The sequence below is a fragment of the Sardina pilchardus genome, chromosome 24 (genome assembly GCF_963854185.1).
Source record: "Sardina pilchardus chromosome 24, fSarPil1.1, whole genome shotgun sequence".
Classification (NCBI taxonomy): Eukaryota; Metazoa; Chordata; class Actinopteri; order Clupeiformes; family Clupeidae; genus Sardina; species Sardina pilchardus.
Genome location: NC_085017.1, coordinates 16,761,066 through 16,776,407, shown reverse-complemented (window position 1 = coordinate 16,776,407; position 15,342 = coordinate 16,761,066). Strand labels below are relative to the sequence as shown.

The 15,342-nt window shown below is 46.4% G+C and overlaps 1 protein-coding gene across 3 annotated transcripts in view; it reads left to right on the top strand.

Moving 5' to 3' along the window:
* Nucleotides 1-15,342, top strand: part of oxr1b (oxidation resistance 1b) — a 75,750-nt gene that overhangs the window by 30,589 nt on the left and 29,819 nt on the right. For 2 of the 3 annotated variants that reach the window (XM_062529170.1, XM_062529169.1), the window contains exon 4: nt 14,465-14,544. In XM_062529170.1, coding sequence (XP_062385154.1) covers nt 14,465-14,544 — 80 coding nt within the window. Of the gene's footprint in view, nt 1-7,404; nt 7,641-14,464; nt 14,545-15,342 lie in introns of those variants that run through there. The other variant, XM_062529171.1, reaches the window with a different exon arrangement.

Sequence of the window (15,342 nt, the reverse complement as noted above, 5' to 3'; positions counted from 1 at the left end):
TGTGTGTGTGCGTGTGTGTGTGCGTGTGTGTGTGCGTGTGTGTGTGCGTGTGTGTGTGCGTGTGTGTGTGTGTGTGTGTCCTAAGTGAAGTAAGCACACAACTGTAGGATAATGAAAATATGAAGGAACAGAAGAGGAACTGTTTATCCTGAAAGACAAATGCAAACTGAAGTTCCAGAGTCTTCCACCCACCCATCTCTGTCTCCCCCATGATCACTTTTGACCATTAAAAACATGTCACAGTAAATGTCCCTTAATGTTGTATGCTGGAAATGGCAAGCCTATTAATCTGCAAGAGGGGAAACAACCTCCATCCTACCTTTTGAACAAAAGAAAGGATTCATGCATTCAATGACCTTCAAGCACGACCTTCCTGCAGTAATGGGGCTCAGAGGTAGCACAATAAGGCTCTTGATGGACAATAGCTTCAGACTAATAGCATCTGTATCGATTCAAAGGATTAAAAAAAAATACCTTACTGTCTATCGCATAGTAATAGAACATTTTCTTGGGTTAGTGGCTCATAGGAATTTGGTTCAGAGAGTGCATAAGAAATGTCCATGAATAATTAGATAACTTTGCCAAGCTGCAATGGTCAGGTAGTAAGAGTATGTTGGTTTTTTTTCTTTGCTGTGGGAATTCAAGTTTTATTTTGTTAATTCTTTCTGGGCTTGAGGTGCTCTGAACCATCTGCCTGACTGGTTCAGCTTAAAGGAATGGTGGGGTGATGATGAATTCTAGAGTCGACCTGTCTTTCTACTGCATTACTGCAGAGAGGGTTAAAGCGGCGCGAGAAGCGCAAACGTTTGATCATTTCCGCGTTCTGTCTTCGCAAAGGGGAGGGGGGCTAAATCCCCCTTTAAGCAGACCTGTTAACATTCGAACTGAACTGCTTGCCAATCTGACAGAGATCAATATCCCACTATGACGTCTTTGCGACACGCCTCTTTAAGCAGACAGGAACTGTTCGAATTTTTCTTCCATAGAGATGCATTATGTTGCTCTATCTTGTCAATAATGAAGGATCTTTGATTACTGTAAAGATCTGAGAGTTGGGTCTGAGAGATACCAGTTATTTTGACATGTTCTCACTCATGTTGACATGTTGGTCTGATACAGTTCTCCATCCATAACAGCAGTGCGTGCTCATGTTTACTGTGTTAACGGACATTCGGGTATTAGATCTGGGATGTTTGTATTTCCTGGGAATCCTGCTTCAGCTCTAGAATTTCAGTCTGGGTATACTGTAGGTGTATGTACCACTGTCTGCAAAATCCAGCCTTCCCAACTCAGTTGCAGAATGCAAAGCTTGATGTATCAGTCTTGCTACTTGATACTCGCATATCAAACTTGGGAGGATGATCAAACATAATGATCCTAAACTAATTTTGAGTCTCAAACCATGAGTTGCTCAAATATTGGAGCGCCCCACATACCCGTTGCTAGGAGACACCAGCCTCCCTTGAATAGCATCTCCAGTACCTGGCGAGGCGGTGACCCGTCTTGCCGGAATGTGGAATCCACTTAGTGACCGCAGACCAACTGTGCAGGGGCCGAGCAGCACTGGTGTGTGTGTGTGTGTGTGTGTGTGTGTGTGTATGTGTGTGTGTGTGTGTGTGTGTGTGTGTGTGTGTGTGTGTGTGTGTGTGTGTGTGTGTGTGTGTGTGTGTGTGTGTGTGTGTGTGTGTGTGTGTGTGTGTGTGTGTGTGTGTGTGTGTGTGTGTGTGTGTGCAGGGTCCGAGCAGCACTGATGGATTTACCGTGTTGGACATCATGTGAGGTGCTGGAGGGAGACTGAGGACATGTCCTAGTGTTTCCATGATCACGACTCCTTTAACATCTCCAAGATAACAGCAAGGGAGTCCTCTCGCTCTCTTTGCGTGCAGTGGTTATATCATGCATACTGTAGAGTCACATCTAAACAGGGAAAAAAGCACAAGTGCCTGACTTGAACCCATGAAGTGTTGTTTGTGTGTGTAAGTGCACACAATATGTTTTATCTTTATCTATGATTACAAACTCTGGATGTTTACACATCAGTTCCCTCATTGCCAATCCAATGCATTATGAGCTTACCCCCCCGCCTTATATCTTCAAATCAAGGAATGGCCTTCCTCCACCATCTACCATCTCTCTTTTTGTGGCCTTGAAACAAGTACCATCTAATCTCCCCAGCAACCAACATGACCTCCCTCCACTACTTGTTTTTTCTTTTTTTTCTTTTCCTTCACGCACATCGATCTCCTACGGTCTTCCGTTTCACCTTTGGTACCGCGTAACCCTGTCACCTCGCATATCAATTACGGCGCTCACAGCTATGATGTCATCTGTACTTAACCTTATATAGGGGCCCTGTTCTCCCAATCGTCCTTCACCCGCCGGCCGCGTCTCTCCTTCTAACCTTTGCGTCTCTGACCAAATCCATCACAAGCAAGCGTTGCTACCTCATCCCGTTCCCCCATTTCCCTGTGATTAATGCGGCCCCTTGTAACTGATCTCAGTACAGTGTGTATATCAAGGCCGGCTATTACCATCGGATAAATTCATAACCGATCTGGAGCGCGCTGTGAGAGGATGAGATGCAAATGAGGTGAAGTTGGCTGCTGTGCGCGCTGTGACTGCATGGCGGGTTCCTGGGAAAGCATCTGCTGGAGTAGTTCTGGTAAATAAGTGTTTGCTGGGTGGTGAACGAGCATTAATCTGAAGCATGGACGATCTGTCAGACGGCGGCGGCGGCGGCCAAGAAAAAGGACTGACGAGGCTGCAGCCCTCTAATTGGAAACTGTTGCAAGCGTCTCTGTCTCTCTCTCTCTCTCTCTCTCTCTCTCTCTCTCCCCTTCCTCTTCCTTTCTCTCTCTCTTCCTTTCCTTCTCTCCTCTCTCTCTCCTCCTCTCCTCTTATTGCTCTCGCTTGCTTTCTCTCCCTCCCTCTCTCTCCCTTCCTCCTGCCTCTCTATGGATGGCTTTACTGTATACTGCTGAGTAGAGCAGTGCCTACAATAAGCATGCCAGGGAGGCACACACACACTAACGGCTCAAAATGATGGATTGTGTGAAAAAGGCATGTTTATGGCCAAACTTTCCACTTTTCTCTGTTTTTGAGCGTCAGCTGGCATTGTTTTGAAATCAATCTCTCCCTGTATTGTTCAAATTTAATCATCAGTAGTGTACATTCAGCAGTCTAGAGCTGATGTTTCCCAGCCAGTTTCCGATAAGCTCTCGTATCGGCCTGTGAACTACAGTACAAACTTGCAGAGACAGAGCCAACACTTTAGAAACTGCGACTGTCAGTGAGCGACTAGCCGTGGAAGGTTCAGCTGCGGAGCAAAACATATCTGTGTGGAGAATCCCTGAGGCTTTTCAGAGCATTAGCACACATAAGTCACACTGTGTGTGGTGCTCTCAGGAGTTCCGTGGGAGAGAACATGTCTATCTCAGGGTGCCATCTAGACCCATGCGCCTGTCTCCTGGATGATGATGTGTTTTTAGTGCACGCTCTACTGCGGAACATTTGCCTCTTTGACCCCCATCCCCGCCCCTTCTCCCAGTTGAGTGGTGTGATTGACAACGGTGATGCTTTAAAAGCAAGAAATCCATATCCTTTATATCTGCGCCCAGCTCTCCCCCCTCCAGGAATCCACTTGGAGGTGGGAGCGTAGCCTCTCAGCTTTGCTAGCGTGCGACCCGAGAAAGTGCTAATGCAAGAATGAGCAGTCGTGGAAGTCCAACAAAAAACCCTTCCATCTTGTCATGTCTTCACCTTCACTGCTTTTACAAGGCCAAGTGCTTGATGTGTTTTTTATTTATTTATTTATTTATTTATTTATTATCCATCTACAGAATTCAAGAAGTGCTCTGACCTCTCCGCACATCATACCGTACAGTACACGTCTCTTCAATAAGAGCAGTATTGGCGTCGATACCAATCTGAGAAGCGATCAATAGGCCCTTTGAAGTTTGAAGTGGAATGTAGTCCTGTAATATTTCTTTGCCAAGGCCTTTTAATCCTCTGAATTGCCTGGATCTCACAATGGAGCCGGCAGTCTTCTCATGTGAAGCCACAGTGTATGGCTTTTATGAAGATACATGGAGAAGTGCATGACTATGGACACTCTTAGAAACTAGGTCTTTCTAATACAGTAGTTCAAAGCCGTCAAGCATCTACAACATAAACAAGTAGGTTTCTGCTTCTCTCTGAAGGGTTCTGGACAGCTGAATATTGTTATGAACCTGATGCTTCTAGAAGTCCTTTGGGTAGGCTATTCTAAGTAGAACTTTTTGAGGAAGTTTATGTCCTCCATGGAATGTGTCCAGAGCAGCTGTCTTCAACCTGCCTCAGCCTCTTGCTGCATCTCTCTAAGAGTTGGACAGCAGCCAGGCTGGGAGCCGCCGCACACAGACAAGTGCACTCTACCCTCCCAGGGAATGGCCAGTCAATACAGAAAACTTGTAATAAGGAAGAACGGGTGGGGGGGGGGGGGGGGGGACAAGTTGAACGCAGCCAGTTTCATTATTGACATGACTCTGTAGCCACTTCAGCCTCCAAATCCCCCCACACTTGTGAGGAGAGACAGGGAGACGAGGTGCAGAGCTGGAGTTGGAGGTCTCCATTTTTATGTTGCGGGGATGCACTTGATGGATAGCGTTGTAATGAAAGCGCTTGTAAAAAGAAACGTCTTCTGGCCGGCATCTCCAGAGGAGAAGCATACATTAGTTATTGTCCAGTCTCTTGTCTGTTCACTCATGAGGGTGTAGTGGTGGGGGGGAATAACCAAGTGATCCATCCACAAAATGGTGTCTAAGGGTGTGACAGGATGTTTAATCAAGCGACTTCAGGCCCCGTGTTCTCACAAGTGTGTTTTGTGTTTGTGTTGGCTGTGTGTGTGTGGGATGTGTGATGTGTTTTTTTTCCCCTTCACTGAGCCCTCCCACCTTTCTGTCTGTCTCTCTCTCTCTCGCGCGCTCTCTCTCTCTCTCTCTCTCTCTCTCTTTCCACCAACCTTTCCCTCACTCGTTCTCCTCTGGGAAATAAATCGATATGAGCCGTCCCCTCTTGCTGTAATGTTACTCTGCCACTGATGTCCAGTGAGAGCCAAACAATGTCGACGAGGCCCCTCTGGCACACGTGATTGTGTGTTGTTATGCTTCAGTGCAGCAAATATTGTCAAACAAAGAGAAAGAGAGCGAGAGAGAGAGAGAGAGAGGTAGAGAATATTTCTGCTATGTTAATGTCCTCATGCTGTGCCCATGTCCCTGAAATCACTTGAAGGTGAACAGTGAACATGGCAGCGCTGCCTCGTCATTACATCTTTAACAAGGCCATTCCGAAAGGCCCTTTTTAGTTTAAATACCACAGCCGTGCTTCTCCTCCGACTCCTTAGCCATCCGTGAACTTTAAATTCCGCCCGACAGAAAGTTCCTCTTCCCACTCTTGTGTGTGTGTGTGTGAGTCATGCTCAATGTGTCTGCACTGCAGCGATGAGCACAGTGCTTTAATTGGTTTGGCTGCTGACTAAGTCCTCCCTTTTGGCTGCGACGATCCGAGAGCAAAAGGTGCGTCGGGGGCCGCCGGGGCCCGACTACACTGCCGACAACGACTGGGTGAGTCACCCTGGCATGATCCCTGTGTCTGTGTGGGAGGGGCGGGGGCACGATTGCCCTCGCCTTGTCTGCAGAGCCGGTCGGTAATGGCCGCTGATGTGCGATGTGCGATGAGGAGATTAGCGGCAGAGACGGCAAGGGTGCCCTCAAGACGTTATTGCTCACATTCATCACCAGGGGACAGCTCAGGACCCCGAATGTGTCATGCCGGGCAGTGGTAAAGTTGTAATTACTTGTGCTTGACTCTTTTGCATTGGCTTTCAACCTGTGTGTGTGTGTGTGTGTGTGTGTGAGGCAGAGAGAGTAGAGATGTAAGTGTAAGTAAGATGCAAGTGTTTGGCTTTCATGTGCATGGTAGAAAGGATAGTGTTACCTAAATGCTACTGTGGCATTTCTCTCCCCTTTGTTTTGATACTGGCCTTTAATGTATTTACCACGGGTCACATTTATTAGCCTAATGTCCTGTTATTATTTTAGAGTCTAATGCAATAGCCTGGCTACCCTATTATTCCTGTCTTGCTGCAGCACAACGGAACATTTAGCATCACAATGGGTTTACCCAACTGTAGGCCAGCGCAGCAAATTGAGATACATGTTTTCCTGCCTGGCAACTATAATACCAGCTGCATAGCATACGCGTGCCGTGCATGAAGGTCACTGAAGCATTTAGAAGATTGATGACTTTATGGTCTCACCTGGGCATGTTGTGCCCTTGACGTTTCCCTTGAGTCATTTAACAGGGGGGAGGGGGGGGGGCGAGAAAGAGGAGTGCGGGGTCTTCTCCTCTCCCAGATGAAATGCCCAGACATAAAACGACCATAAGCCAAGCGGTGCCACACGCTGAAAGGTCACTCTGTGAAATCTGAACATTCATTAAGGGGCATCTCATTATTCCTGAGCTGGTGCCCGTTTGCCCTTGACCCTCACGATTGATTTATGACTTACAATATTATAAAATAAATAACCGTTCTTCCATTGGCAAATCATATTTTAAGGGGCCATGTCCCTTTTTGAAGTAGAGAATATTGTTGCCGTATAGTTCATATCAAACTAATTATGATTGCACTGGACACAGGGCTATCCCTCATAAGAGAGTCAGGCAATCAAAATGCAAGTAGCCTACATTTGACAAAATGCCTGTCCTTTATGTATAGTCATCATGTTAAAACTGGCAAAGTCACTTGCTCAGGATATAGGCTCAGTGGCCATAACAGCGGACGGATGGTGTAACTGTTTCAATATTATAGGCGTAGAAGAATGCAGAGTGCAATTTGCAGCAGTGTGCGTTCCAACGTTGCGTTCATATGAACATAATCCTTGCAATACCAAAATATGCCACTAGAGACTATGAAGTACATTACTATCAACAGGTAGCCTAATGTTTAATTAAGTTGCTGCACTTGCCTGCGCAAGGATATTAACTCAATACTTAGATTACAATCTAAAAGCTAAGTTGATGAAAGAATATAATATTGTGGGGCAGTCGTTGGTGATGTCATCTCAAGGTTGATCGCCATCGAAACCTGGAAGTTCAGCCTTGTTTCATGGAAGAATATGGAGAGAAAACTAAGACATTGATTTTTTCCGCATCTCCCCGTGACCTGTCAGTTTTACATGGATTCATAGCATTGACATTGTTCATTGCTAGCGCTCAGAGACCGCTACAGTTGGCCATTTACATGTGCAGTCATATTATGGTCAGCACGAATTCTCGTTCCTTTGGCATGCTGTAGCCTGCATGCCAGCAAGTAAAAGTTTCCTCGGCAAGACTTAGTTCCTGCTTCACGCACCTCCCTCTGTCAGCACATGTTTGTACTTGGAATTGGCTTGAGCTACTGACGATATCCCATTTCATTTCATTTCAGTCATGTAAGCCTAGTTTTTATGTCGTACTGTCATATCGTGACACTGAAAGTATGGATTCTTCAGTTTTTTCATCATCGGGACAAATCAGTCCAACCAGTGGGAAAACTATCTTTACGCATGAGAGTACTCGTGTCCGTAGAATTTCCTTCAAGGACTTTTATGCAGAACCTGAAGGTAATCCTCCTTTACAGACCAATCGTTGTTTATGTCTGTGTAGTGGTTATATGTGGAAGTGTCTGACTATACAATGTAGCCTATTCATTACAGACAGCCTGTCCATCAGGTAGCCTATGCTATGTCTCATCATTTTACAAATACCAATGCAGAGGCGGGAGCTTAAAGTCACATGAAGCTTGTTTAACTGCACACGTTCAGTCCGGTAATTACACTACCAAATGCACTGACATGCCTCAGTTTAATTACGAAATATGATGCACCATATTTAGGCCAGCTTTTGTACACGTCGCCACCGCGCGTTTGTGTGTTTTTTTTAAAAAAAAAGTTGTTCCTGTGCTTTCATGGACCTGACATCAGTTTTATCAGTAGATTTCGAGGCTATGCCAGATACTTTGCCTAATATATTAGGCTATGTAAAGTTGCGAGGGTCTGCTGTGTAGCGCAAAACTGACACCTGTCCCGCTCTCACGTAGCTCACCTCATCTAACAGCTGCAGAATTCACCACGACATTTGCTCTCTCTCTCTTCTTTTGGGTGACCTACTTAAAATACACCTGAACTTTAAGGCCTATTTATATACTATGTGGAAGTTTCATCAATAGTTACCCCATGTCAGGCGTGCTGGTAACAACTTTAAACGAGCAGCGGTAAAATGAGCGGTGAGGTGGCATGTTTGATGTAGACTAGTCTAATAACAGTGCCATGGATACCATTTTACTGATGTGTTAGAGATTTGTGATTGGATAAGGTGTGGTGGAATTATCCTGGTTGCTTTCAGTAGTCTAATCTAGACACCCTCCCCTCCCGGCAAACTGCTATTTGGTCAAGGAAAAGGTTCTCTTTCTATGGAATTGTATTTCCACAAAACCTCACCGCTTTTAAATCCTCTGTTTTAATCACCACTATTTAATGATGGCAGAAGCCAATGCGAAATGCGACACTTTTACAGGGAGCAAACATGGCCTTTTCAGCCCTGTAAAATTGTGTGACTTGACTTCCTCCAGTAGAGGAAGTTGTGGCCCAGTTGTAGCGTAGCTGCTGTGTGCTGGCAGGGTCCCTGTGGACTGGGAAGTGGCAGCCCAGAGCTGAAGCATGGTGACAGGGCGGGAGAGTGGCAGCAGTCTAAAAATCCATGTAACGATTCTGTTACAAAAGCCTGTCAAGAGGCTGCCCCCTCGCCTCTAATTTGACAGGCGGCAGGGAGCCGTGGGGGGAAATGCCGAGTTTGTGTTCTTTCGAGCTGACCTAAACACACTCTCTCACCCATTCTCTCTCTCTCTCTCTTCCTTCCTCTCTTTGCCTCTCCTATTTTCACATCTCTCTCTCTCTCTCTCTCTCTCTCTATGTCTCCTGCTTTCCTGCTCTATCTCTCTATCTCTTTCCCTCCGTCTCTGCCCAGCTTACACTCACCCTTTCTCTCTCTCTCCCTCCCTCTCTCTCTCCCTCCCTCCCTCTCTCTCCCTCTTTCATATTGATCTCTATGGTAACAGGAGAGATGCCACCCCTTCGATCCATAGCCTTTGCATGGCTTGCGTCTCATTAGGGTGTGGGCCCCAGGCTCCCTCGAGGTGCAGCAGGTGACACTGACATGGCATTCCTCTCTGCAGTCAATATTAAACACCGCTCCTTTGCCTAAGAGACCTGTAGACGCATTTCACTCTTAAGTTTTTATTATCCTTCATTAGATGATTTCTGTTAACTGTGCACATAGTTACGTTAAATATTGCCGGTTAATGTGAATTTGATTGAATTTTAATACAATTAACAGTTCTACTTGAGCACTTTTCCTTTTGTCACCACTTCGTGCCAAGAGAAACGACAACAGCAGCACCAACAAAACAGATGCATGTTTGTGTAGTTCATATGAAGCCATTGTTTGTCTTTGTTTAGCAATTAACCAGGTCAATCAGCAACCTAAACGAGAAACATGCCAACTACAAGTAGCCCAGCCTTAACCATACATTTATCTTCAGTTACATCCTTGTGATGAGAAGGATATTTGAAATGAATGGCAATTAATAGTCGGCTCTTTTATTTGATGTTCTCTCTCTGCCTTTTGTACCAGAGAGTGCACGCACATCCAACTTAAACAGGTGCAAGGTAAAAAGGAAGTCAAAGTATTTTAATACACGACGTTTCGACCAGTATGGTCTTCACCTGACGAAGACCATACTGGTCGAAACGTTGTGTTTTAAAATCACTTCGGGAGCAGCAGCAACAGTGTGCACGCGGGTACGTTTTTCTATACTCTCCGCCTTTTGCCAGTATTTCTCATGTGAGCATGAGCAAAGGGGTTATACAGTGGAAGCCCAGATCTGCGTCAAAGCTGCCATCTCATCCATGCCGTCTAAAAATGGCAGGCAGAACACAGCGTCCGCTTCCTGGGGCTCACCACTTCCCTCGCTCATCCCCCTGACGGCTGGTCACCAGAGCAGAGTCATCACACAGACGTTGAGGTGGGGCCCCCCCGGCCCCCCCCACTCTGAGCTCCCCGAGTACTTCCTCATCCTGCCGCCAACACAATCATCACTCCACCCCTCTTCCTCCTCCACCACCACCACCACCACCACTACACCTCCACCCCCACCCGCAGGCTTTACAATGCCACACTGTGTAATTCTACCGGAGTCTATGGTCAGGCTTCATTGTACCCCTGACAGTCGTGCCCCCCCCCCCCCATCACCACCGCCACCCTCCAACCTGGTTACGTCTGTGGAGGGCATCTGCTCTGCGGTCCCCAGCCAAGTAGTCACTTCCGCTGCCTGTGTGAAGCCAGCGTGGTCCCAAAGCCCTATAAATAACCCACTGAGGCGAGTCAAGCCACGGTGACAATGCACGCCTGTACCTGCTGCAGTGTGGAGTGAAGGGGGCGAGAAGGGTGCGTTTAGGTCTCGCTACCTCTCTGTAGGTGCCTCTCATGCAGCGTTTATACGTCCTTCCTCGCTCCTCGGCCCTCGATCCTCACTGATCTACATAAAGAATGATGGGGGGAAACAATGGGATAGTCTATCCAGTGTTAGTTATAGATCAGTGGGAACGCCACTCGAGGATCGAGCATTGAGGATCGAGGAGGCATGTTGAGAGGCACCCTCAGTCCCTTGGGTGGATGTGCAGGGTTTTTGAGTTCCCTCAGTTGTGCTGATTCACGGCTTTAGGTGTGTGGTCTTTTGAGCTGTGCATCCCCCTTCTGTGGACTCTCTTTCTATGGACAGGTGTTGCTGGTAGTAATTGCTTGTGACACTGTAGGGTACCTATGAATGTCATCTACAGGTGACTTGTAAGAGGATGCTGTGCTCTGACTTGCCTGTCAGGTATTACAGCTTTGACCTCACAGACATGTTTAGGAGATTGTTTACCTCATTGCAGTTGCACTGATAAAGACGAGTGCTGGTATGTGAGTGATATGACAGTCGTGTTTTGTATTGCCTCATTTTGTTGTGCAGCTTGATTAGTTGAGGGATTTGTTTTGGCATCTAAGAAGCACATTCAAGGAACAATAGTCTAGAAGATACAGATTTGAACATTATTCACATGCTGATTTTTGTTTCCTTCATTATGTTATGTTAGCGGCTGTGCAACAATATGTCTTGTGCGGACATAAGACTATAAAGGATGTGGAGACATTTCTTGTTCTTCCAATTAACTTAATATTTATTCATTAGATGATGATGATGATAAAGGAAACAAATTAAGGCAAACTATACTTATAGTTTTTAAGTAAATGGCTGTTCACATTGCAATTGCAAGAGAAAATTGCATAACAGCGAGTTTGGCCTAGTAAAAGATGACCACATTTATTGTGATGCTTCATTCTGTGCCAGACATGTAATAGGATGTGACCAAATCACGGAGACATCATTTAGTTGATCTGCTTAATAATTCTGTGGCCATTAAGCCGCTGACATAAAATTAAATTTATTCGCTGATTACAGTGCCGACTCGTCGTACCCATTGCGAAATGAATCACTGGCTCTCCTAGCAACCAATAAGACCGTGAACATGGAACTTGATTGTGGATGATACACTATCCTTATGGCTGCTCTTACCTGACTCATTGACCCTCTGCAGAGCATTGTGGGTAAATTGTGTCTGGTGCCTTCCCTGCAGAGGCACATCAGGTTGACCGGCAGTTGTCGGGGGGCTGGGTGAGGGAGGGAGGGGGGGGGCAGGCTCATTATGGGACCCGGCTGGAAAATAATGAACAGCACCCGGACCTTTTTAACCGAACAGGGCTTTCATTACCATGTCCCTTCAGAGACAGCTAGCCAGGACAGGTGTCTTGCCAGGAGAGAGCCCGAGTCGTTTGTCAATGACTGAGGCTAGGGACTAGCCCTCTGTGTCTACATAAATCAGCTGTTGTGACACGTCCTCAACAGACTGATTGTAATAGCTAAATGGACCAGGGAGGGAATGTTTTCTTTCTATAATAAGAGATACTATGTAACCTCCATCCCTTCCCCCTACTACAGCTCCAACATGGGTTCTACAGTATAGCCTGTTTGTGGTTGGTTCCATTTCTATGTAGGAATCAGTTGCATAGTCATGAACATGACTTGGCAGACAGATTTCCTTGTTCGATTACACGGCAAGATCCACATCATAAGCTACTTTGCATGCTATTCATTCCAGTGTTTACCTCATGCAAAAAGGAGACCATCTTATGCTGCACTACAGCTGTCTGTTTTCAGCAAGCATCGACAGCAGAAGGCCTTGTTAAAACCATTAAAATATGCAAGTTCTGATTGGTCATGCGTTGTGAACCTGGTGGTATACTGTAGTACTGATCTGTATTGTTGACAGAGTAGTCAGGATTGTGTTTTCTTTCTGTCAGGTTGAATCTTTTGAGCCTGGTGACATGAAACAGGTTTGACTCCTTGTGAGCATTTCTCCCTCTGTCTGAAATCTGCAGCGTGGGGTTTGAATAGTATGGCAACTGTAATGGCAGTTGTCAAGGCAAAGGCAAATATGCAGACCTGCAAGGTTTTTTCCCCCATCTGACAGCTGTGTTTTTTATGATTATTATTATTTTGAATCTTCAATATGGCAGTAGTCAGGAGCTTCATTCTTCCTTCATACTGTATGTGGAAGGATGGATTGGGCTCTGGTGGCTAAAAATGGATTGTGCTTGTGGAAAGTGTGCGTGTATGTGTCTGAATATGTGTGAGTAACAGCAATAGGAAATGCCAGATTCATAAAGCCTGTGACTGGAAACGGTAAGGTGTCTCAAACGTACCACACTCTAAGCAAAGGTGCTTCTGGTTATGCTCCTCCATAAAGTGCTAAGCGGCTCCTGTCCCTTGGAAAGCTTGCAGTAGAGAGCGGCTGTCAGCTAAATTCTGTTTTATGTTCAGAGTATGTGGTCACAGGGTTTCTTCAAAAGATGGAAAAAAAATCTTCCTGTCTACTCCTTGGATCCCTTATTAACCTAATCTCCAAGAGAACAATATTCTCCCGAGATGTTCATTTCAAGGAAGGAGAATTGCTAGGCACCCTAGTAGGGTGAATGGAATAAGTGGTTGGTTTCCTGTACTCTACTGTTTTTGTAATTTAATTAGCCCCAAGCGCCCAGTATCTTAGGTGACGCACGGTGACAAAGGAAATGAATGCAATAATCCAGAGTTATAACCAATGAGATATATTAACAGTTCTACGTACAACATGTTTGTATGTCGCTTTGGACAAAGGCGTCTGCTAAGCAACATAACCATAACCATAACCATAACAGCATGCACAACTTGAAAATGCTTTCTCATCACAGATGCTTCTTTTGAAGGCGCAGTACAGTTGGCACATCGCTCACTTCTGCAATTCTATAGAAACACAATGGAACGATGAACTAGCCTAAGGCAGCCACTTTTCTCAAAGGAGAGCTGCGCTCTCACCTTCACTCTTCCACCCCTGCCTTCTCTCTATCACTCTCTTGTTTTCACTTCCCTTTTGCTCTCCTTTCATCTATCTGTTTTGATTCAGGTTATTTATTTATATAGCACCATAAACAGTCGACATTGATTCGGCAGTATAGAATCTAAAGTAGTCTGTCTGTACAGTATGTCTCTCTCTATATCTGTATTTGTGCCACTATGCCTCTTTCTGTCACACATAATATGCATATAGGCACAAGAGCAAACAGACCTTCTTCTCTATCTCTCTCTCTCTCTCTCTCTCTCTCTCTCTCTCTCTCTCTCTCTCTCTCTCACAAACACACACACACACACACACAAACAGACACGCACAAATGATTTGCCTTTGGTCCCTAGAGTAGAGGCATGAGCTGCCCTTGCTAAGGTCTTAGCTTTGTGCACATCCAAAGCGGAGAGGGGATGAGAAGGGAGGGGAGGGGAGGGGGGGGGTGAGGCACAGGAGAGGAGGGGGGTGGAGTGGGATGGCAAGGTGAAGAGAGACCTGTGTGCAAGTGACAGCAGGGGAGAGCGACCGACAGAGCGAATGAGCGTGAGAGAGAGAGAGAAAGAGAGAGAGAGACAGAGAGAGAGAGAGAGGGGGACGGGGAAAGAGACCGAGAGAGACGAAGAGGAAGAGCAGCCACTCCTCGCACAAACACAGCCGAGGCAGGTGACACCGTGGAGGCTCACTGTGGCGAGAGAGAGAGCAGATCTGTTCCTCTCCTCTCCTCCTCTTCCTCCTCTCTCCCTCGTTCTCTCCCGTGTTTATCTCCTCCTCCTCCTCCTCCCTCCTCCTCTCTCCGTGGCTAGCCGGTGAGCGGGCTGGCTGGTGGGGTGGGCTGACATGCGGGGGTGAGATGAAGAGACGGGAGAGGAGGACCATGACCAGTGTAACGCGAGCTCTCCCTCGCCTGCTTTCAGACACCGGCCAGAAGAAGAGCGAGCGCAAGGATGGACGCCGCATGTCCTTCCAGAGACCCAAAGGCACCATCGAGTACACCGTGAGTATGGACTTCTCTTCTCTTTATATCCTTCTGTTTACTCTCTCTCTCTCTCTCTCTCTCTCTCTCTCTCTCTCTCTCTCTCTCTCTCTCTCTCTCTCTCTCTCTGTCTCTCTGTCTCTTTTCCCATGTGTGTGTGTTTGTCTCTGTGTGTCTGTTCCCCCTCTCCCATTCAGTATAATGAGTCCAGGTGTCTTTGTTTACATAAGTTGCTGTCTGCATCTGTGTATGTGTGTTTGTGTGCTCGTCACACACACACACACACACAAACACACACACACACACACACACACACACACACACACACACACACACACACACACACACACACACACACACACACACACACCACTACAGAGGTTATCTCTGACATGCTAAGTGTGTTTTCTATTTCTCGTTGTGCCACGTGCCTGCTGTGTGTTGGGATTCAGGGCTGCTGGCGCTCCAATGGAGACCGAAAACTGCTTCCCTCATCTGAATTAATCCTGCTCTCCTCTCCCTCCATATCTCTCTGCCCCCTCTCTCCATCTCTCCCTGCCTGTCTCACTCTATCTATCTATATTTATAACCCTACCTTCTTCATTTTCTCTCTCTCTCTCTTGCCTCTACCATATGCCTCTCTCGCCCTCTCTCTCTCTCTCTCTCTCTCTCTCTCTCTCGCTTTTTCTTTCCTTCTTTCTCTCTCTCTCTCGCTCTTTCTTTCTCTCTCTCTCTCGCTCTTTCTTTCTTTCTTTCTTTCTCTCTTTCTCTCTCTCTCTTATATACACCTCTCTCTCTCTCATATACACCTTTTTCTCT